Genomic DNA, 25,671 nt, shown 5'->3' on the forward strand with positions numbered 1-25,671 from the left:
TTACAGACAAGCAAGATTGCCTTTGTAGTCATACCTAAATGCATGTGCTTTAATTCAAATTTTGATACATAGACCAGCCAATGTTTATTGTATGGTGTAAAAGGATGCAACCTAAAGTATTATTTGATAATATGTATGCGACTTGTTGTTGGAGAGGATTTTTTTTGCTGAATAAATGATTTTAATAAAATATTTATGTATATCTTTCAAAGTTTTTTTTTTTATATAGTTAATGGTCAAACACACTTGATGTTGTATTAATATATGATACATTTACAATGATTTTATTGATATTTTATTTCAAAAGACAAATATTTATTTTCATGCTTTAATGTCATGAATTTTGAGCTTTGAAAAAAGGTTGTCGCGCGCAAAATCTCCCATGGGGATTCTTAAAAGTTGGCATGTATGTATTCGTACTCATTCATATACCCTTGAGTGCCCAGTAGTCGTGCGCTTAAGAAAATATTCGTTTCAAGAAATAGTAAAATGAAATATTAGCTAATCTCACATGATATTTTAACTTACCATGTTAAAATCTTACTTTCTCTTTATTCAAAATATTCCAAAGCAGTTTATCAAATTTATTGTTGAGGCACAAAACAAGTGAAGTTCAACGTCAGCCATATTTGTTTAGGACCAGTAGTCGTGCACCCGGATGTAGCAGTAAAATGAGGCTAAGGAAACACATTTTATTGTTCAGCAACGTTTTTACCACATTCCTTTTATGCATTTGCACTTCCATACAGTGAATAGAGAAAAATATTACATTAAATCAAATAAATCCCATAGTGCCCTTCTCCATGTGAACATTTCCTTTCCACGTGAAAAGGTTTGGATGGTGACACTAGGCGTATACTTATTCGCTGCCTTACGGACACTAATGCACACATCCTTGACAGCCAGATAGACATTGATAAGTCGACTAGGACTGTATTGTCTCAACTTAACATTTGATTTTTTTTCTTTGAAGTCTAAAAACATTAAAAGAGATAACTTGTATGGCTATGCACTAATTCCCGACATTTTGAGCAACATTCCAAATGCATAAGGACTACCAACTTTTCAATAAACGAACAAATAAAATGTTTGTCCTTATAAACCAATCGAAATACACCACAACCTTCACATTGGATTATGCTAATTAGCCATGTGCTTGGTACGGCCACCGGTTGCGGTTCAGCATGATTAACACGTGCTTTCACAGTCAGGGAAAAAAGCATTAACAAAATGGCGGGTATTTTGGGTGTATAATTGTATTATTATCAATCCTTCCTGTTTGCTTCCCATATTTCACTCATTGTAAAAATATGGATGCTCTCTTTAATTATCTTAAAAAAATCAGCTCCTCATGACGTAATATTTAGGCATGGGCCCCAACAATGACAACAAACAAAATGGCGCACGACTACTGGGCACGCTCGACTTTAGGACCTTCAGCCATATAGAGGGGGTAGGAGTTTTCGGTTTGCATGGAACGCTGAGTGTTTTGCAACAGAACGCTGAAATATTAAATATCTAAACACATTACCGTAATCTGACCCAACATAATCACTAATCATGATGATTACTTGATCACAGTAACTCTTGGATTCTCGTTCAAGTCTCACCGCCAAACTAAGTTTGCAATATAAGGTATGCCGAACCCGACAGCACAAAACTTGAAATGTTTTCCACTTTGAGATAGTATATAATATCATATGTAATATGTATGTATACATTCATCTTTTTTTTTTTTTCACTCCAAAGACAATTGCAAAAACAAATTACTTTTCTAAGATAAAATATATATAAATCATTTAGGACCTACAGCAATTTTTTTAGGAGGTGTGAAATTTCACATTTTCTGAATTAGAATAAAACAAAGTGGCGGCTTCAAAGGGATTGAATATTTTCACCAAAATGTCATTATATATGTACGTGTTATTTTGGAATATCTATTTTCCCCCGCAACATCTGTACATCACTGAAAACAACTCCGAGTCAGAAAGAAAAAGTCACAATCTGAGGCCTTATTTAACAGTCGATGTATATACCTATGGCACGCCAAATTCACTAAATGAGCTAAACATAGTTTCTCGACTGTAAGCTATAGTTTACGGACCGTAAACTATAGTTAACGATTCGTTAACTATAGTTTTCATCCGTAAAACTATATTTAACGGTTGTAAACTATAGTTTACAATGCTAATCCAAGTTTATCTGTCTTTGAATAAACGTTAACAATAGATTTTGTTGATAAATACAGATTTACATTTATAAACTATAATTTACATTCGTTAACTAAGTTCACAATTGCTAACCCTAGTTTCACAAATTGTGATACTATATTTATCAAATAAACTATGTTTAACATTCGTTAATTATAGTTTTTGATCGTAAACTATAGCTAACTGCCATTTTTACTCATAAACTATATTAAACAAAACTGTGTTTATCACTTTTTTGTGAATTCGGCGCATTAAATGACTATAAACTTACAAACCGTAAACTATCATTTACATTCGTTAATAATAGTTTAGACTTGTAAACCGTAGTTTACAATCGTGAAACCGTATTTATCAGATAAACTATGTTTTGCAATCGCTAATGATTGTTTTCATTGTTAATTATAGTTTACGCTTGTGAAACATAGATTATCTGTTTACTATGGTTTACAGATGTGAAATATAGATTAACGTCGTTAACTATAGTTTACGGTCCGTAAACTATATAGTTTACAGTCGATAAACCTAGTTTATCAACTGTGAAACTATGTTTAGCTCATATTTGTGAATTTGGCGTGCCATATATACCCCTTTTTACCTAAATTGTAAATTTCATGGCTCCTAATTGCTGTGTGCCCGAGAAGGCCCTAATTTTGGATAAGTCATAACAGAATGTTAAAATTATTAATATGCTTCAAACTTCCATTTTTCTCCTGTAATTGAATAGGAATTGTATGCGTTTTGAAAGATAATAATTTATAAGTGCCCAAAAGACTATATTGAGGCTTATACGAGGGATTCTCTGTATGGGCTTTATGAGTGACTTATTGACAGAAATTCAAGTGCCTGTGACAGGACAAACACTTCATGGACACCTTCTCAAATATATGCATGGAGTAGAAAAGATTTTCTTACATTTGATACATTTTCACCATATGGCCCTATAGCGCCTGAACCCTTGACTATGGATATCACAATTTTAATAGAGGGCTTCGTGTACATATCATAACAATCAATGGCGGATTTAGAGGGGGGCGCACCCTCGTGAAGTGGCGCCCCGGGCCCCGTAACCGCAATTCCTGGATCCGCCCCTGACAATACATAGAAGAGTTGTGAAAATATAGACTTTTCAAGCATATCTGGCCCCGCCCATTAGACCCCAGGGGTGGTAATGTCATTTTGACATTTTTTTTCCCCGGACATATATCCATATGAGTGAAAGATTCTCCAGAGGGGCGTTAAACAATATACAATCAATGCTCTTATGCTAGAGGTGCTTCAAAAATGATAACAATTTCAAGAAGTTATAAAGATGCTTTGTTAACGGACGATGGACGACGCTCGACACACGTCGACGGACGAAGACCAATGTCAATAGGTCACCTGAGCCACTTAAAAAAGAATAAAGTGTCAACATTTACATTTGTACAAGGATTTAAATTTTACTATTAACTCCATGATTTATTTATCAAATCAAGGTACAGCGATTGGTAACCATCTCACACACACACACACTCTCTCTCTCTCTCTCTCTCTCTCTCTCTCTCTCTCTCTCTCCGACGTAATCTCTTAGGAAAGAATAGGCACGTGTGTTATCGTTGTAAAGACAATGAAAAGTACTATTTTACGTAGCTATAGACACTCTTATAAAAGTTTACCCAATATTCTCTTTCGAATTTGAGAAAACACACCAGTTCAGGATACATTTGCTGCCTTTTACATTCTGTGCGTTAAGTTTATGGGAGTATCATTTTCTTCATCAAAGTGCACAACGCGAGTCAACACATCATGGCTGACTCATTCCACAAAGTGAGATAAACAATTCAGGAACCTGTGCACTGCAAACGCTGACAAAATTTATGAGATTTAATTCTTGGGATAATTCAGCGACACACATGTTGGGAGGAATGAAAATTATTTAAACTAAACGAAGTTTAATAGGGAGGGGGGGGGGTGTGTTCTATGAATGGTTATTCTTGACGAGGGGTTGAGGTGGGGTGGGAGCAAGCGTGAAATAAAACTTTTCCAACTACATTGTAATGGTTCTCAAGGGGCAGCAAGAAAATACATACAAATGTATACATATATCAACAAAGAAAATGGAGTGATTATACGACACATTATAATTTAAACACTATGTCACTGTTATTAGTTGCATATATTGTTCTAGATAAATTTCCCGATTAGATTCAACATAGGTGGCTTTTCAGAACACAGTATTTGATGATTTTTTCATCAGTAAGCGTATTAAAAATCCGTACAGTTTCTCCTTTAATATCACGAAAGCTTTTCTTTCGTTAACAAACTTTTTCACATTTAATTTTAATATAACAACAAATAATGAAGTTCCCCTCCTAATGAGCCGGAGTTAATTGCCATATTTCAAAATTAATAAAATAATTGGTTTTATTGTGTGCATGGGCAAAAAGATGAAATGCATGCTTGTTTGAATTTCTTTGCTAAACATAAAAAGTTGGGTGGGTTTTTTTTTCAATTTCTAAAAAACTTTCTTTCTTTTTTGAATTTCCTTCTTTATAAACTGTCTTACTGTTATGCCCTCTGGGCCCAAAATTGGAATAAACCTATCTTATCTTATAGTTCAGATTTAATGTGTACTAAAACTGCCAGATGCAGAAAAAAGGTACCCAAGTACTTATATAATAGGGTGTATATTTAACATGATTGTTCTAGAATCTAACCTCTCCTAGCCTTTTTCGAGACAATGATTTTTGTTTTCTTAACACCAATCATTACAATTTATTTCTGAATATCTATTCTTTGTTGTAAACCTTCTGCTGATGTTGACATATTACTACATCGTCTGCATACATTAAACAATTTAAATTTTCATTTAGAAGTGATACGGTATCTATATACAGTTTTGAGATACAATGGATATTGCATGCTAGCTACTGCATGGCTTTGGTAGAATTTTAGTTCATCATTAGAAATTGATCGAAGAGAAACTGTACACTAATCTATCAGGCAGGATAATTGAAGATCATATTTACTGACAATTAGTAAACGATAGTGAAAACCCATGGATACACTAAAGGATTACCCCCCCCCCCTTTAGGATTTTGAGCTTTGGATTAACATAAGCCTTTTACATGTATGTTTTTTTGGGAGTTACGGGGTGTTGGGGGGGGGGGGGGGGTGGGGGGTGGTACCCAATTTCAACACATCTGAAAAAATCCGGGATCCGCGCATGAATTGCTATAGTCAATCGATTTTGACATTAAATGACCCATTAACGGTTATATACATGTACGTAGCTATGGTCATGCAGTAGATATTTACTTAATAGGAAGATAGTTTGAATTTCTTATCCATAGACAGTATTCACAGATTTTCTAAAGCTTATTAATTGTGTCTGATTCTCATAGTAACATTGACAGTATAATAAGAAATTACTTGATCACATTTTCTATATAGCAATTCGATGGATGTTGAGCTCGTAATGTTCTTCGGGATTTTGATAACTTTTTATCTTGTTCTTTCAAACAACGGTAATATAAATGTGTAACTCGGGATTAACTAAGAAACTATGCTGAGATATGTTACAATGGGAATAAGATAACAAATATTTCATATTTGTTCAGCAAGTGTAGTTTAAATTAAAGTTTCTTCACCAAACTTGGGTCACTAAAGTTTTAAATATTTTTTCTAATAAGATCCAGATTATCAAAACCTATTCTTCACTAGGATGAAGCCATGTTCTATTCTCAGAGCCTCTGTTTTATCACCCTATAGCTCCCCACATGGGCCTCAAACTCCAAAACTTTCTCTCGCCAAGCTCGACAACATGTTTCGAAAAGTATCAAATTTCTTATCAGCACCTCTGTATATTGTGCATTTCGTTCTTGAGCTGATGTATGTGGTGGATCCAATCATTTGTTGCTGAATGAAAAAATTCCTAAAATGTTAACGTCCTTAAAAATAGATATATTTACGTGTATTTAGTCTCTCTCTCTCTCTCTCTCTCTCTCTCTCTCTCTCTCTGAAATATGAGCGAGAGAGTTTGGTTTAAAGTAGCAGGGAGCTGAACCCTTTTCTTAGAAGTGTCGTGTACATAGAGGGAATCAGAGTGTGATTGTTCAGGATTTATAATTAACTGATTCGATTGCCTTCTGTTTATTTTATATATGTCTTTGATGTTACTATATAGACACTTTGGCACATGATAACAGGGATCTCAATATTCTTACTTATTGTATGATCGGAAAAATAAGATTTGTTTTCTACAAAAGATATGCACCTATTACAGCTATATGGTGCTGCAATGGTTGTCTGAAATAGCTACAAGTTTATATCTTAGACTATAGGAGCTTATTTCTAAGCTCTCATAATTATTATAATGCATATTTTCCTAGCTTGAACAACATTATTATGGTTACACAATTCTTTATCATATTGACTTAATTTATAAAATTAAATTTGAAAAGCAAATGTCTAGCTAATAGTTTTCTTTTGCATCCAGCACAGTCAATATATAATTCACATGCTACCAAATTTTGTGAGATGAACACAAGAGAGCATGAATTTGGGTCTTGGGTGGAGAGAATGTTCTGTGTGAGAGAATCAATTAGGAGCTAGCACCTCGTGAGAAAGGAGAGATCGTGTCTGGCAGTGAAGATGTAAAAGTGATTCACAAGTAGAAATGTAAATAAACTTGTATTAAAATAAAGCGATGGTATATTTTTAACACTGTTCGTTATCTTCAGTTTTTTATACAACCAGCACCGTCATAGAAAGGATCATTGTGACACAATGTCTTGGTGAGAATATACACATGTTATGCTATTGTAAAAGAAATAAGTATTTCTTATTGCATCAGGAACATCCACAGAGGTTTATCCAATACTCCCTTTCGAATTGTAGAAAGAGAGAGAGAGATTTCAGTACGGGCATATCCCCACAGCTAATCAATATATATGGGGAATATAACAGTAAGAACAGAATATGCATGTCTACATAACAGGGCTATCCCCCCCCCCTCTCTCTCTCTTTCTCTGTCACATCAATCAAATTTACAAAGTTGGGACGTTCTTACAATGTTTGTGTGAGGAAAAGTAAAATAACAATGACAAGGGGAGAAATAAATATATTGTTGTTATGGGTAGGTCTGTCTCATAGTGTAACTTGCAGGTAATCAGTTCAATAAATGTCCTCAGTGCATGGTAGGGATTTTCTTCCTTCCTTCTCTCCTTTCTTTCTCTCTTTCTTTCACTTCATTTCATATTCATTGAAAATGTCATCAATGTAAGATACATTTCAAAAAGTATATTAAATATTGCACGATTTTCCAAAGTGAAAAAAACCCCCACATTTGTTAATATATAAAATAAAAAGTAAAACGACACTAAACAAAATTAGAATTAAAGATTGCACCATGAGTTGAAAATAGAGAGATGTCCCCCTTTACTCTCTTCATTTCTCTTGCTCAAGTTTATGCGTAGAATGCGAGGAAGAGAGTTTATTAGTTTTAGTATAGCTGTACATGGTTACATGTACAATCATTGATGTCACTAACGATTACAGATTAAGTACGTGTGTAATTTTAAACTCACCCGATCTGAGTTCTCTGGTTGCTGGATGCTCTTTCTGCCATCTGTAAGATAATAAGCACTTTATGAATTAATATTGAAAAGTGTCGAGAGGACCATCAGATCTGAATATTTATTTATTGAAATTTTCTTACCGTTTCCAGAAATAAAGAAATCCCAATTGAAAAATAAATTCACAGAACGAAGAAAACAGCAAAAACAACCACTGATATGTAATTTCACAATAAAAGCACACATATATTAGCACAATTTTAAAAGAAATATATATCCAAACTGAAATATAATGGAAATGATTAGTAAACAAAAGCAAAAATTGTTGAAGACGATTGCGATTGCACTTGTAAGATGATAGCTTAGAATTTTCACTGCCGTCGCTTTTGGAGCAAATTAAGTGAAAGGTCATTGAATATTTGGAATTTCCTGTTAAGTCACACATCCTCAACGCATGCGCCTTGAATGCATTTGGAATTAAATGATAAGTTAAATCTTTTTTCTCTCCCCCCCCCTCCCCCAATCTATCTCCATTTTCAAATTTGTTTTTGGGACTAGCTGTGTTTTCATTTGATATTGCTAAACAAAATAGCATATATCATTTATTAGAGATAGGTTTGCCTTTATATTAGATAACTTTATCCTTTTAGTTCTTAATAGCTGTAACACAATTCATACACTCTAGGCCTATATGTTTCATTCAAAACTAAAATATTATAAACTGTATTTTTCATTTATATAACTTTAATATACGCCTTTATAGACGATATAGTATGGAGCATCTAGCTGTTATTTCCTCTATCTGCTCGTACCTTGTGAATCAGATAAAGCAGAGTTCTTATTGAGCTAGGATCGTAACACTCGGTACATATATCTTTCCTATAACTATGGAAGGTCAAAGGCTATTGTCAAACTTACAGACGGGGATAGTTCTATATCACAAGCACGAAACAAGATAGAAACAGTACTAGCAAGGCTATTATAATTAGACCTGATACACATGTTCAAACACCATAGTCTATATATGCGTCAAATATTAGAATTCTATTAGCACAAAACATATTGAAACAATACTAACAGGGCTAGAAAAATTAAATGCACCCTCATAGACGGACTGTATGATACTAGTATTATGATTCTCTCTCTCTCTCTCTCTCCCCTCTCTCTCTCTCTCTCTCTCTCTCTCTCTGTGTGTGTATGTGTGCGCGCGTGTGTTCATCTATCAGAACTTTGTGGGAAGGATAAAAGAGTATTATACAGGCAAAAATAATCAAACCTGATACACATGTCCCTTATGGTGAGAGGAAAATGCCTTAAATTCTCAATGTCAAACTTTCATGGTTAATCATGGCGGAAAAAGTTAAAGTACTAATGAGACTATAATTACAAAACTTGGTATACATGCTCCCCGTGGTATTATTGCTAAGACTGTATTTTCGCTTCTCAAGTTGTACTCTATTTAATTTAACAAATAACACTGAATGCATTGTACAGGTGTATTTTGCAACGTAAGCATAGAGTTTTATTTTTAAGGTCTTCCGTTGAAACGATAGAGCTCACGTGAAAGCTTTTCAAATCATAGTTCGACCGTTTGTGAAAAAGGATTTCGATAGGAATACAATTTTGGCTCATGTGATTTTTTTTTTTTTTTTTTTTTGAAAACAATCTTAAACTTATTTTCATAATTTCCAACGTTTGCAGTTGTGTGCTTTGTGTTTGTTTTCCAGAAAAAACATTAAGATAACATTGAAATACATGACAAAAAATATATGGTACCCTCCACCAATTTAACTTTGCGTATACGGGAAAGTATTGGATGATTTATGTTGTTAGCCTTTCTATTTCCGTATTATCATGTTGGTACTCAATGCAACACGTATCTAAATATTAATGTTAATTTTGCGATTATATGAGTCATAGTGATTTCGTACAAAATTAAAATTCAATTCGTTAAAAAATGCAAGTATCTAGAAAAAGTTAAAAATATTGTTTCACACTATAACACATAAATATAAATATATATAGGTTTGTGATTGATTGATTGAATATTTTTAACGTCCCTCTCGAGAATAATTCACTCATATGGAGACGTCACCACTGCCGGTGAAGGGCTGCAGATTTTGGGCCTATGCTCGGCGCTTATGGCCATTGAGTAGGGAGGGATCTTTATCATGCCACACTTGCTGTGAAACGGGACCTCGGTTTTTGTTCAGCAAATAACCGGATACCTTGTAAATAGTACACATTGACGTGTATAGAATGTTATTCATATATTATTAATGATATACTATAAACATTAAATATGATATCTATATACATATGTTTACTGCAGGAGTTTGTTTTATATACCGGTATCTCGCTGTTATTTCTATATTAATGTAAATAATATATATCTAGCATAGATTTTACAATAGAGCATAAACACTTTTCATGGAATTCTGATGGTCTTCATTACAAGAATATTTTTAGATACCTTTACAATATTCAAAATCTGCGTTAAAATTTTACTCTTTAATAGTATTTTTACATTTTTTTCCCGTAAATTTAAATTCTGAAACATTTTTAGAATGATCAATAATATGCAGTTTTTCGCTACAGTCCTCACAAATGGTTTCAGTTAGGCCCTTCATATATACCTTAATGACGTAACTATTATATGTTGGTCATGGGGAAAAAAGAAATATGATAAAGGAGACGTTATTGAATATTACCAACTACACTTATAATCTGGTTTCTTATTTACCGATGGACCAAAAATCGGTCCTATCGAAACCTCTTCTTTCTCAATGTTAGACTTCTTCATAAAGAACAATTGGGCCAAATTTATCCGAGACACTGAAGAAAAATAAGTTGACACCTTTAATGCAGTTATTTGTCAAAACACAGTGAATGAGTGATGACACAGTAGAGCTTCGATATTTTGATAGATACATGTAATACATACGGTATATATAGTCTTTGAAAATCAGGTCTTCCAATACCCGGTTCGATCTTTTGCTAGCTAAGTTATTTCAATGTTATCGAAGGGCAAAAAAAGGTCCATAAGGCTATTGCATGAAGGAAGGAAAATTTGAAGTGAATGATGTCTAATTTGTCGACCACAGAGGGTATCATTCATGCATTCACTCGCTGCATCCTTACAGGCTCGAAAGGAGGCTTGGAAAGCATTATATTTATATGTTTTTCTCAGAAAAAAATGTCTTTGACAAAATCATATCTAAAAGACTATATATACCGTACTTAGCTAAAATTCTGAAATATGTACGGGTGACTGGTTTTAGCTAGACGGGAATGGTGCACAGGTAAGGGTGTCAAAGAACAAAGGAAAATAATGACAGGTAACCTATAATCTGTTTTGTAACACATCACAGGTAATTTGGTTTAGTATTAAAATTGGGCAGTAAAATTACATTTCAAAAAAAAAAAAGAAAAGAAAGAAAGACGTGAGATTAATTCTTTAGTTTTATACATGAAACACATTTAGAAAAGGACAAGGGACATTTTTGGCCAAAATTGGCCGCGCTTCAAAAGCCGACCATATTTTGCAGGTAGAAAGGTGAAAATTTTCTCGTTTCATTCATATATAATATGTACCATTCATTTGTTGCTGATATTGAGAAAATAACGTTACAATATTGCATTGTTTACTCTGACGCTGTCTTCCGACGGTCGCTTTTTCGGAACAATGTCATCGACTTCATATGATTCTTCTAGAATATTTTTCTAAAAGTTATAATTCTAACTTTTTATATAAAAATACTAATTGAGATCAAAGACTATTAAAAACTGGCATGCTATGGAAAATACATTATGCATTTACATGTAACTTTATCGTGTTCACAATCTAATTAAAATTAGATCTTCCATCCGCTCCCCAGTTTTCGATATGTCGCCACGCGACGTATCGAAAACTGGGGAACGGATGGAAGATCTAATTTTAATCAGATTGTCGTGTTCATAGACATTTTGCGGCAGAATCTTGTGTTAATTAGAGTGAGGAAAATAATGCGTGTATTTGCCAAAAATTTATGAGTAGAACGCAATCATATTTTCGAAGGCGCTGTTCGATGTCTTCCTATTCAAATGAATTATGGAAAATAAAAAGTCTTGGTGATAAATATAAACACTTCGATTGAAAACGTCGATTGAGTCGGATAAAATTACTTGTTATGTCATGTACACCAAGGACTATATATAACAGGTCTGCTTACATGTGTATGTAATATACATGTACATGTTACAATACATACGAATATAATATGTCGGCCTGCATGCTGTGGGTATTTACAAAATACATTGAATAGAGGTACTAAACGATACAAATTTATGTTGCATGAATGGGATATAATTTTCTTGGGTACAGCAAAACACATCAAGTAATATGCATGTAACTTCAGATGGTATATTTTATATAGCAAATATATTTTAAAACCTCACAAAAATGCGTCTGTGTTTATATCGTTACATTCCCCTAAATCGTCAACAAAGAGTAGTTCTCTCTCTCTCTCTCTCTCTCTCTCTCTCTCTCTCTCTCTCTCGAATTGCGTAGTTTTACTGATGTAAACACATCAAATGTGTATGTATATATCTAGAACATGTATCAGTTATTCTTCAAATGGACCCTGAGAAGTTGTTTCAGTACGTTTATAGACAATGTGGTATATTTAACATAGTCCTTGAAACGTAGGGCGTCCTGGCCATCATCATCTTCCAACGCCTGAAACCACACATCCTCCACTTGGTGTTCAGGAATCAGAGGGAGAACAGTTGCTCTTCTAACGAAGCGATCTCATAAACTAAGAGAGAGAGAGAGAGAGAGAGAGAGAGAGAGAGAGAGAGAGAGAGAGAGAGAGAGAGAGTTTTAAAATCCATGGCAGAAGTAATAAACCATTCATGGACTAAACCTTTCAATGTTCTTGAATTATTCCATATTCTAGGATGTTCAAATTTTTGTTTAAAGTGTTACATAGTGAAAATCATATTAGAAATTGCTATGATGAATCATGTTGTAAATGTGATAGAATGAAAAATTGTAACAAATACTGAGCTTATTGTGTGAAAGAAAAATAGTTTGAGGTTGGTCTAGGGTAAATATTTGATGTGAACAAGAAAATACTACATTTGATTTGGGAAAAAATGAGTTATATAACTAAGTGAAAGATTTAATTAATTCGTCTTCAAAGTGTATTGTTTACAAGCATTCATAGATCATTTTTTTCTTTACAATATTACCGCGGTGTAAACATATACATAATGATTATTTTATCTCTTGCCTAAATGTATCTTATTCATATTGTAAATTTGACACTTATTCCTATGTTTTATTTTGAGTCAACCTGCCCTTTGTTTACATGCACATTGTACATATTCATAGTGTTTACATTTTGTAACATGTGTGATCCAAATTATTTCAATTACAATTACAATTAGTAATCATTCCACATTCCAGTTGAATCACTTTTATTTACTGAACATTGTTCATTTCTTGTTTTACACACTTTATTCCTGTCAAAACGTGATCGCCATTTGTAAGTTACAATAATATAAGTGCATATGTACTTATTTTCCAATATCAGCAATTTGAATGTTATATATTTAACCATGCTCTTGTCTCTTTGAAAAAAAATACAGTTTACACTAAACATACATAGATAAGCATGTTAAACCATCAATCAATTACACTATCTTATCCTTTAAAAATATACTTATATTTGTACATCTCTAGACAATTTCATTTATATATTAAAACATTATTTAAATCTTTGTCATTTCATACTGATAAGAAGAGATATACTTATAATATACTGTACATATATGTATATGATTTGCTTTCATAGGCCTGACTGATAATTACAGGTAGTTAGACTAAAACAGACCATACCCAGGGACCACTCAGGTGTGAAAATCACAGTTTTAGCTAAATGGGAATAACAATTTCAGAATTTTAGCTAAGTGAGAATGAATCCGTAATAATTCTACAGACAGATGGGCTGACAGACGAATGGACTGGTGATTCCATTATACCCTCTCCTTATCTAATTAAGTAGAATCTGTCAGAGAACAGATTGTTACAAAATCTAAAAGGAAATGACAAAGTCTATAACTTTAAAAATAAAATACTTGTAAAATAAAAATATCTGTAACTTCATTGAATCTAAATAAAAATGACGGGTGCAAAATTTCTATTATATACTTAATATACATGTATACAAAAAGTTTGAATCAAATCTGTTAATTTTTTGAAAAGATAAATACTCTGGACAATGACATCAACCCCTGAAAATAGAAAATATACATGTATATACATAAAAAAAATGTGAAGATACTAGTAGTCGGAACCAATGGAGTATGAACTTTTAGATACTAGATTCTCCAAAATGCATTTTTTTCTGGTATTTTTCTTTGTGTTGTTGTCGAAGAAATCGCTTATTTTTAGCTGGTTTTGTAATATGTTTCTTTTCAACACATCTTTTTAAATCGGATAGTCATGAAAACAAAAATAATATCTAATAAATGGGACACTCACAAATCAGGCATTTTTAGATTATACCAGCGTAGAGAGTCGCATACCCTTATATGTTTCATTTCTTGAATAATTACATTTTCATTGTTTTCGCCTTTGGTATCTTTACAAATAGTAATGATAGCCATTTTCTCGTGAATGCAATGCATTTGTTAACAATGCACGCATGGATTTTGATAAATACAGTATGTCTATTTAACGGCTTGGAATTCCGACAGAAAAAAAAAGTGAAATGTAAATAAAGAATTAAATGCTAACATGAAGTATGCCTGTGTGAAGCATCGCAATTCATACCCTCGTGTATTTCCAAAAACTAAATTCATTTCTTGACTGAATCTGGACAGTCTTTTCAAAGACTCGTAATTCACAAACTAAATAAACCAAGAAATCATTGAAGGAATGTATACACACTTCATAAAACGTTCTTTCCCGCTTGAACTCTGAAAGGAAAGCGAACGATGAACGAACACAGAAAGAAGGAAGGACGAATTCTTATATAAACAAGATTTAGAAGAAGTAATCACTATCGAGATAGGCAAAAAGAGTAGTGTACCCAAAAATCTGTACTTTATGTAAGAATGATGTTGGAGATACCATGACTTGTTCAGCTTTAAGTGAGAGTAGAAAAAATACTTACATTTTAAACATACAAACAGACCAAATGTCATAAAAGTCTTTACTTTGTTCTCATGTAAAAAGTTATTTATTATGAGTAATCTTACCAAATTCATAAATGCATGTATCATTCACAAGAAAGTTATCCTTCCAGGTTAAAACAATACAAATTGTGCACTCTTGAATGCATATACATTTCATCAATTATTTGATTAACGTTGTGTGTATATATGTATCTTCTTTATGGTAATTAGTGCAATATGAGAATAAATTGAATTGAATTGTAAAATGTTCGTTATATAACGACCTAGTTCGTCAATACAAACTATCTTTGGGTCAAATGCTGTCTGACATGTCTCATACCGATTGTTAAGCCGGGTTTTTTTTTGACACACTGATTTTGACTACGGATAACTCCGTTTACCTGATCAGGATATAAGGCTCATAGCGGGTGTGACCGGTCGACATGGGATTCTCACTCCTCCTAGGCACCCGATCCCACCTCTGGTGTGTCCAGGTATCTGTATTGGCCCAACTCTCTATTTTGTATTGCTTATGGGAGTCATGAGATTGACTATTCGTTATCTTCATCTTTCATGAAAGCATTTGCACTGACCGTTTATAAGTTGTGACCAAGGTCAAAGTTGGTCAAACTCCAAAGTATTTTTCTTTCAGGGTCAAAATATTGCTACTCGAAGAAAAATCTGGTCTCAAGAAATACAATATACACTTGTGAAATATGAAAGTCCTATCATCATCCATTCAAAAGTTATGACCACGGTTTAAGTTTTTGCAGACAAACATGCCAAAAACCGATTACAGGGACAATAAATAGAGACTCATGCAATTTCGTAAGAAAGATGGTACATATGTACATGTACTATTATATGCATTTATATACCTTACGATGTAAATACTGGTTTTTGTTTTTTTGCACTTATGCAAGATAACTTACAACACTGTCTTTTATACTGATGGTAATACTGTTGAAAATTTTCTATGCGAACAAAAATAGTAAACAATTGATAATAAGAAAATCAAATGACATGAAAACTTCAAGAAGATGTTAAGCATTGTTTAATGACGATCACTCATAGAAGTAACAAAATTCATCAAATGCCGAAGAGCGACTCGAAGTCACTCTCTGTATCATTTTATATTTCGTCAAAACAATTTTTACTAGTCAATCAAAAAGATCCTAAAAGTTATACTTATTTCATAATTTATTTGCCCCCCCCCCCCCAATATATTTCACAATACATGAGAAAGATACAGAGAAAGAGAGAGGTTAATAGATTTGTATAGGACTTTTACTCCTCGTGAAAAAAAACCCTGTTTGTTATTTTCAAGGCAATTCATTTGTTAGTATCATACCGTTATAAGAATGTTTTGGAGGATAAGAAACCCTTTCAAAAAAATATTGTATGCACACCTCATATTACATGCATAAGTACAAGAGCAATAAGAATCTTTACTTTCTCTGACTCAGCATAGGCTTAAGTATAAAATCCTTCTTAGAAAAAGCAACATGACAATAGATCTTCAGAAAGCAGAAAACAGCAAAGTCCTCTTATAACAATCATAATTACTTAACATTCCATTAAAGTGTGTTCAATATTAATAGTTTCGGTTTTATTGTACATACAATTTCATTTTTAATCAAGAATACTGTTTACTTAGAGTATCGTTTGTCTTCTATCAAACTGTTTTAGAAGTTTATGTCAACGACTTGCTCAAGAACATATTTCCCAATATACCCAATCTAAACAAAGTATATAGTGCAATGTAACATTTACGTGTATTATATGATGTGGTAAATTCAACACCATCGGTACATGTGAGAAGCATGCACAAATAAAACAAATTACATATATACATGTACTATGCACGCTTTCATATGTACAGATACATGTACATGAAAAAGTAGATAAAAGTACAAGCATAGTATCATATCCTAACATTTAGAATTCTTTGCATTTTCATGATAAAAGAAAATCGTGGAATCATGATGATATCAGATTTTGACTACTGATACATAGATTCAAGATTTTAAAAGTTATTTGATTTTTTTTATGCATGGACGCGTACACATATTTGAAAAAAATAAATAGATTATTAATCTCGTAATTAGATTTGTAGTGACCTCCAGAATTTAAAATTCACGGTCTCTGCCTAAAGAATATCAGCAATTAACAAACAGTCCAAAGAGTTAAAATATATACATGTACATACACAGTCAACTAACAAAGAACATTATAAGTATCCTGTATCAACACCCCAATGTTTGGAAAGTACATGTACAAATAATACCTCCCCCTATAATACAAAGTTATATTGTTCATTTCTAAAATATATTCTACAACCACTATTTGATTTGACCTTCAAACATATACAATCATATTAGTGTTTGTTTCTATATACTGTACTAGTATTTAAAACAGTATGATGCACATATATAATGAAAATGTATAAGAGATTATACGTATTAGAAAGTTTCAAAGATATATATATTATTCTGCAGCCTAATGATTGCATAGTTTGGTAAACATAAACAGTCCCCTTCCCTTAGAAATTTGAAAAACATTTGTCGTTCGTCCTTCTTATAATCAATTATATCCCCTGTCAGATCATAGTTTGGTAAACATAAACAGTCCCCTTCCCTTAGAAATTTGAAAAAAAACATTTGTCGTTCGTCCTTCTTATAATCAATTATATCCCCTGTCAGATAAGTTTAATTGCAAAACCCAAATTAAAGATGGAAAAAATAAAATATCCACAACTGCGAGAGAAAAATATGTACCGTAAGAGAGAGAGAGAGAGAGAGAGAGAGAGAGAGAGAGAGAGAGAGAGAGAGAGAGAGCAATGTTCTTTTAATTAGCTGAATTCTGAAATTACTGTTCTGGATAGGGGAATTGAGTGCAGGTTGAGAACAATAGAATTTATTCATTTGCAACGAAAGGTGAAGATAATGAACAATTATCAATCTCATAACTCCTATAAGCAATACCATATAGAGAGCTGGGCAAACACAGACCCCTGGATATACCAGAGGTGGGATCAGGTACCTTAGAGGAGTAAGCATCTCCTGTCGACAGGTCACATCCATCGTGAACCCTATATCCTGATCAGGTAAACGGAGTTATCCGTAATCAAAATCTGTGTTTTACTAATTACCATGGGTAGTGAGAAATATAGATAAGAGATTTTCATCAAATCGATTTATAGATATTTCAGATTTTCCATATATCGTATACCAACGTATTTTCGTTATTTCATTTTATTTCTAAATTTCTAAACGTTTTGATCATTTACTCGATCTTTGTCAAGCTGTATATATCAAAACATGTTAAGCACGTTTTCTTTCATTTATGGGTTAATCACATCCACCTCTGCAATGCCCGAATATTATTTCTTCAATAGATATGAGTGTTCACGAAATAAAGAAACAGTTAGTTTATGCCTGAGAAATCACATATTGCAGTGTTAAAATCGCAATTTTAGCGAGGTGGTACAGAGATGTAGAAGTTTGGATGTAAAGTTGGAATGAACCTCCATGTATGAATTTATTGATGAATGAGAAAAAAATATTATTCGGCATACATGCATTATGTTCAAATTTAAACTCCGTAAACCTGTAAAATTTTAATGATATCGATATCTGTCAAAAGACATTTAAAGCCTTCCATGACAATAAATGAAAAGTGAGTTTAATTAGATTTGGTGTTTATCCTTAATATATTTACAGCTTGTACATTTATAAGATTAAGAAATAGAGCTGATAGATAAAACAGTTAACTGAATGACATTTGTAAAGATATCAAAACGAATTTTGATACAGAGAATTACATATGAATATTCCAAAGTGTGATAGATCTATACCTGCACAGATGTAGTGTAATATCAATTACAATAGAAACGGACGGGCATTAGCCGATAGATCATGTATTATGTCTTTGCACCATAATATAATTATATACATCATGCAATAGTGAGTTTCCCCAAATCGAAGAAAATTGTTCACTACCATTGGATGTAACCCCACATAAATAATATCTAAGATTGATAGTATCGTTTTTTTTCCAACGAATTCTTAAAGACCAATGTAATTAAAATTAGATCTTCCATCCGCTCCCCAGTTTTCGATACCGTATCGAAAACTAGGGAGCGGATGGAAGTTATAATTTTAATTAGATTGCATAAAGACGAACTGCAAAATTTATACGTTCAACTGTGATGTACAAAAAACTGGAGTGCTATTCCTTTCTAATCTACAGTGACGTATATGTCCAATGCATCAGGTGTTTGATTTTGTATTTAATTATAAAATTGTAATTACCATAACAGCATATACCACATATCGTAACAGCATGCACCATTTATGTAGAGAGAAAAAATTACAACAGTCTAGGGGGAGATAACTTATTCCAAATTTGTTGTTTTCTTACATTTTATCATTTAATAAATTTTACAAATGTATTTTGAGTATTTGCTTTCCCCTTTACACAAACGAAGACAATTAAATATTTTCTTAAACTACCTTTATATGCTTTTCAATCGCCACCAGCGTAGAAAACGGAAAAAAGAGTATATTTAGTTGAATATTTTTTGAGAAATATGTTATTGTTCCAGGAACATACAATCATATTTCATTGAATTTTGAGAAGAATCGGCCTTTTTTCAGAAGTAAAGTTCGGGGTCATCATGACCACCAAGAGAGCATTAATGGTTCATGCATGGTTCCGTGATTTAAAAAAAATGGTAGCACTCTTCAAGAAATTCTGAGCGGATAACTATATAATGAATACAATGTTAAAATTGATCATCAGATTTTTTTTTTTTTTTTTTAAAATAACAGTTTAACAAAAAACGTTCTTGTGGATAAGATGATGATTAAAAGTAGCAACAGAAAGTAGTACAAGATCAGCATGGTTTTGATTGTCAAGACTGATCATATACTTCAATCAATCACCACAGAGTCTTCAAGGAAGGGAACTGCAACCTGAAAAATAAACAACACAATAAACCATTAATCTAAATGCAATTTACCAAAAGTTAAAACATGTAGATTGAGGATATATCCTTTGATATTTTACATTGGAAACTTGCTGCTACATGTAAGTCTTTAGCACCCATGGTTGCCAGAGCTGGAATTTAACTTATCAATTTACAGTGTATAAATAATTCAGATCAAGATACTTCTTACCAGTAAAGGAGAGGGGTGTGGGTGGGTAGAACATTACTGATATATTGATGTTTTCAAATACATACAACATATTTTCTAGAGTATACTTTCCCCAAGAAGTTCAATGGTTCAATTTTGGGGTTTCAATGCAATTAAGAGTAGTTAGCAAATTAATTCTAAATGTAATGTTAAAGGAGCTCAAAATTAATTTTTAGAATATTATGCAAACATCAAGACAAGACGATAAATTTAAAACGACCAAATAAAGATTTATGAAAAGCTTATACAAATTTATAGCAACATAGTAATGATTGCTCAATAGGGTATGGAGAGTAACTCTTCAGAAAATTTCCTTTGTTTACAATTTATTTTTAGACAACATGTTTACATTCCTTAGCCAGGAACAGCAACTCATTGGAATCCTTTCTTTGTTCTCTCAAATATTATTAATTCTATTTTTTGTATTATGAGAAAAAATTGTTTAATGATCTTGTGTTATTAAATGTTGAACATTAATTTTTATTTCCGAGATTCTCCTCCATATACTACATGTGCTCGTTCATCATCTTATAACTTGTACGTCTCATGCGGCACTTAAATTAGTGAAATAAAAGTTTTCACATCTTTCTCAAAACTTTAAAAATCAATCTAGAGAGAAAGAATTGGAAAACTGATTATGAATAGAGAAGATTGTGGCTCTTCAAGATAAGCAAGTGTTTTTTTAAAAAAAAAAAAAAAAACGGTTTTGTGTGTATGAGCAAAAGAGAAAATGCTTGAGATATCATGGCTATGCGTTTAAAAAAAATCGTTTGGTAATATGTATTGATTCTTAATGTGCAATATCATTTAGTACTCTTACTGACTCTTCAGTGTAACATAGGAAATATGTGCTTCATGTAACACTGCCAGACTGCATACCAATTAAGCAAGGGTGAAGCACGGAAGTATCTTTTCAATTCCGATTGGGAATTACATAGCACACATCTACATGTATTATAGATAATACTGAATAAAGATATGTCCTTTTTATAAGTAATTCATTAGTTATAATATCTGATCAAAGAGTAATATCTGCATACAGAAAATAAGTGTAAACAAAGACGAAGGCAGCTGCAGAGAAATGGTGAAATGTAGGTGTTAGAAGGGATACTGTTGAAAAATATTTGATAAATACTTACGATGGCCTGTACATCCATTATATTGTTGTGTTTAAATAATCCTAAATGCTCCACAAAACCAAAGAAATACAGATAATTTCATTCGAAGCGAACACTGTCCGCCATTATTTTCTCTCCGAAATGAGTGACTGACGTCACAAAGTATATATATTGTTCAGATTGCCGATTTTTGTAGCCTCGGCGATAGAAAATCATCGATAACTAAATATCTTCTGCAGAAATCCCGGAGATAAGATCAGAACTTTTAAATGAAACAATCCGTAACCTCATGCACTCTTTCGTTTTTCTATATATACCTAATTTTAAAAAGATAAAGCCAAAAAACCGGTGTGTCGACTTTGTATCTGAGATTCTCAGGTGGATATATATACTTTGAAAAAGGGTCCTCTTTATAAATGATCGATACTCGTTAAAACAAGACCTTTATCCACTAAATTTATGTTTAAATAGTCGTAGAAACATTGAATTTTTATAGAATGATAATGAAATGGCCATTCATAGAGTAATCTAAAAGTTATAGCCATTTAAAAAAGTGCAACGTACAAAGTCGACACGAATGTGTTGACCTTATCCCGTGTCGACTTTCTGCTGGTGAATATCAGGCCTCGTGTTGACTTTATGCGGGATTTTCGTATATATATATGTATATGTATGTATGTATGTATCACTGTTATCTTCATTTTTTCATAATAATGTTGCTAACTAGTATGTGTGCATTTCGGTTTGATATCAACGTTATAAGGAAGGACAAAAATTATTATAATGACCAATGTAGTATTAAGCTTATATGCGGAGAACCAAAGCAACTGAATAGGTTTTAAAAGATAAGTCATGAATTACAATTTCTATAGTATTACATATATATCACTTGTACAAGACAGCAAGTATTATTAGTTATATTTTCATTTTATAAGGTTCAACCAAGGTCGTGCATGAAACAGCTAGTCCTGAAGATGAAGAGGTCTTGAAGATATCTATTCCGTTTGGTAAGCATATATCTGACAGTTCACTTTTATCAGCATACACATAACAAGTGTAGGTTCAAAATTCAGAAAAAACCAAATTTGTTCACTGCACTATGATAAGCTACTGACAAGTAAATTGATGTTACAGGGGTTTCAACAGTTTTGTTTCAAGTCAGCATTTTGTAAATACTATAGTCGTTATGATAATTATATTTGAAAATGGAACTTGTCAATAGGTCGAAAGCTGTCTGTTTTGTACCAATTGTTAGGCCGTTCTTTAAATACTGATTTTGACTACGGATCCCTCCGTTTTCAATATAAAAATGTCGGAATTGCGGCGGATGTGACCAGTCAAAAGACGGTGAGTTTTCCTTTCTAGATACCCGATTCGCCCCTGGTGTTCCTATGAGTTAGTGCTTGTCCTTATCTTAATGTTGTATTATTTCCGGGATTGATGAGATTGACCTTTGTTCGTTATGTTCATTCTCACACCACAAACCAAATATACACTACGGTGTTTCATTTTTGCCCTTTTATATTACGCCAACAATTAGGTGTAAATCATATTGGTAAAACATTTTACTTTGTTCCTTTCAACGTTTAAAATAGGTTATTTGACGAACCCAAAACAATCCCAGAGTCGAATTTTTCACACAAAAAACCCCTCTATTATGTATAATGCCTATTATAAGCTTTCTATAGCACTGCAGATTATGGATTGTTTGTTATAAATTCATATATATATATACTGTGCTGATAACGTTTTTGCAGGTAATACTACAAAATCAGTGGAAGCAAAGCTCAGGACGTCTCCTCCGTCCGGCAATATTGTTAAATCTTACATTATTGTAATCTATACAGTGTTAATGTAAAACTTATACGGTACCAATTTTGATGCACCATATGCGCATTTCGACAAATAATGTCTCTTCAGTGATGCTCAACCCAAATGTTTGAAATCCGAATTAACAATGAGGTGTTAGAGCTATTATAGGGAAAAACAGAGTGCCAAAAAAGTGGAGTCAAATTTGTCTAAGGATAAGAGCTATGCGTGAGGGAGATAATCCTTAATTTTGAAATGAATTTCTAAATTTTATAACAGCAATTAAATATACATCTGTATTTTGAAGCTAGTAACGAAGTACTTAGCTACTGAGCTGTAGATACCCTCGGGGACTAACAGTCCACCAGCAGAGGCCTCGACACAGGGGTCATAGTATAAAACTTATACGGTACATGTACAAATTTTCATGCACCAGATGCGCATTTCGACAAATAATGTCCCTTTAGTGGTGCTCAACCGAAATGTTTGAAATCCGAAATAACAATGAAGTTCTAGAGCTACTATAGGGGAAAACAGTGTACCAAAAAAGTGGAGTCAAATTCGTCTAAGGATAAGAGCTATGCGTGAGGGAGAAATTATAATTAACAAACATATTAAGATAATTGTAACGGGGACCTTTAGAGAAATATTCAAGTGGTACCTTTTGTTTGAAGAAGTCCAATTGAATCTTTTCATCAAATCAACGTTTGTGTTCCAGACATTATGAATTTTACTCTATTTTCTTCATTTGTAAGATAATTATATAAATAAAAACGTTAATTATCTGATCAAATTCAATCAAACGAACATATACATGCTTGTCAATAAGAATACCTTGTCGTGACCTTCAACTCGACATTTGAATATATCGACAACATTTTATCTATCAGCAAAATTCATTTACATTTACATCCGTGCGTAAATTTCTTATTTCCCAGTGAACTTGAAATAAACGACACCAAAGAGTCTTCCATATCTGCTTCATATTTGGATATTTTGTTGAACGGCAAAATCTTAAAAGTAAACTGAGAAATGAACTTTATGACAAATTATATGAGGTCAACTTCTCCATCGTCAACTTTCCATATTTCTGTAGCAATATTTTATCATCGTCTGTATACATTGTTTACGTCTCAGGTCATTCGATACGCGAGACAATTTTTTGCATATGATCTACCCGAGACAGGCTATTTACAAATAATTTTTCAACAGTCTCGTTTGAAGTCAGTATGTCACTTAGCATATTGTCCTTATGATGATTTGATTTGCATATATAACCTGTAACCAGGTGGAATGTTGTTTGACGTATTTCATACAATGTGTTAAGCCTGTCTTTGCATACTAATTTTGACTTCTGTGGATTACTCTGTTTACCTGATCAAGACAGGACTCAAGGCGGGTGTGACAGGTCAACAGGGAGTGCTTACTTCTTCAACACCTGATCGCACCTCTGATGTTTCCAGATATCTGTGTTTGTCATACATTAAAAATGTTGTGTGTATATATATATATATATATATATATATATATATATATATATATATATATATATATATATATCACTGTTATCTTCATTTTTTCATAATAATATTGCTAGCTAGTATGTGTGTGTTTCGGTTTGATATCAACGTTATAAGGAAGGACAAAAATGATTATAATGACTAATGTAGTATTAAGCTTATATGCGGAGAATCAAAGCAACTGAATAGGTTTTAAAAGAAAAGTCATGAATTACAATTTCTATAGTATTACACATATATCACTTGTACAAGACAGCAAGTAATATTAGTTATATTTTCATTTTATAAGGTTCAACAAAGGTCGTGCATGAAACAGCTAGTCCTGAAGATGAAGAGGTCTTGAAGATATCTATTCCGTTTGGTAAGCATATATCTGACAGTTCACTTTTATCAGCATACAAATAACAAGGGTAGGTTCAAAATTTAGAGAACACCGAATTTGTTCACTGCACTATGATAAGCTACTGACAAGTAAGTTGATGTTACAGGGGTTTCAACAGTTTTGTTTCAAGTCAGCATTTTGTAAATACTGTAGTCGTTATGATAATCATATTTGAAAATGGAACTTTTCAATAAGTCGAACGCTGTCTGTTTTGTACCAATTGTTAGGCCGTTCTTTAAATACTGATTTTGACTACGGATCCCTCCGTTTTCAAATAAAAAAATATCGGAATTGCGGCGGATGTAACCAGTCCACAGACGGTGAGTTATCCTTTCTAAATACCCGAGTCGCCTCTGGTGTTTCTATGAGTTAGTGCTTGTCCTTATCTTAATGCTGTATTGTTGCTGGGATTGATGAGATTGGCCCCTGTTCGTTATGTTCATCCTCACACCACAAACCAAATATACACTACGGTATTTCATTTGTCCCCTTTTATATTACGCCAACAATTAGGTGTAAATCATATTGGTAAAACATTTTACTTTGTTCCTTTCAACGTTTAAAATAGGTTATTTGACGAATTCAAAACAATCCCAGAGTCGACTTTTTCACAAAGAAGAACTCTATTATGTATAATGCCTGTCATACGCTTTCTATAGCACCGGAGATTATGGATTGTTCCAAATCATGCAGTCAATTCCTTCAGCTTAAATTTTTA

The 25,671-nt window shown here is 32.8% G+C and overlaps 3 protein-coding genes and 1 long non-coding RNA gene across 15 annotated transcripts in view; 2 read left to right on the top strand and 2 right to left on the bottom strand.

Annotated features, from left to right (window-relative positions):
* The window catches only part of LOC130053464 (uncharacterized), a 114,426-nt gene extending 106,237 nt beyond the window's left edge, over positions 1–8,189 (bottom strand). For 7 of the 12 annotated variants that reach the window (XR_008802047.1, XR_008802046.1, XR_008802050.1 and 4 more), the window contains exons 1-2: positions 7,909–8,187; positions 7,778–7,818 (exon numbers count right to left, since the gene is read on the bottom strand). Coding sequence is in view for 1 of the 12 variants with exons in the window: in XM_056160771.1 (XP_056016746.1) it covers positions 7,778–7,818; positions 7,909–8,177 (310 nt within the window). In the remaining 11 variants the exon portion in view is untranslated. Of the gene's footprint in view, positions 1–1,531; positions 1,640–7,777; positions 7,819–7,908 lie in introns of those variants that run through there. The other 5 variants (XR_008802054.1, XR_008802052.1, XM_056160771.1 and 2 more) reach the window with 4 other exon arrangements.
* Positions 1–25,671, top strand: part of LOC130053561 (receptor-type tyrosine-protein phosphatase H-like) — a 412,921-nt gene that overhangs the window by 302,429 nt on the left and 84,821 nt on the right. The window lies entirely within an intron of this gene.
* The window catches only part of LOC125673156 (uncharacterized), a 271,989-nt gene that overhangs the window by 230,014 nt on the left and 16,304 nt on the right, over positions 1–25,671 (top strand). The window contains exon 6 of the mRNA XM_056160770.1: positions 22,178–22,249. Coding sequence (XP_056016745.1) covers positions 22,178–22,249 — 72 coding nt within the window. The remainder of the gene's footprint in view (positions 1–22,177; positions 22,250–25,671) is intronic.
* LOC130053465 (uncharacterized) lies at positions 19,713–21,532 on the bottom strand. The gene is made up of 2 exons (XR_008802056.1): positions 21,264–21,532; positions 19,713–19,902 (listed from the first exon to the last, which is right to left on the bottom strand). It is a non-coding gene; the product is annotated as an uncharacterized LOC130053465 (long non-coding RNA).

The sequence above is a fragment of the Ostrea edulis genome, chromosome 3 (genome assembly GCF_947568905.1).
Source record: "Ostrea edulis chromosome 3, xbOstEdul1.1, whole genome shotgun sequence".
Classification (NCBI taxonomy): domain Eukaryota; kingdom Metazoa; phylum Mollusca; class Bivalvia; order Ostreida; family Ostreidae; genus Ostrea; species Ostrea edulis.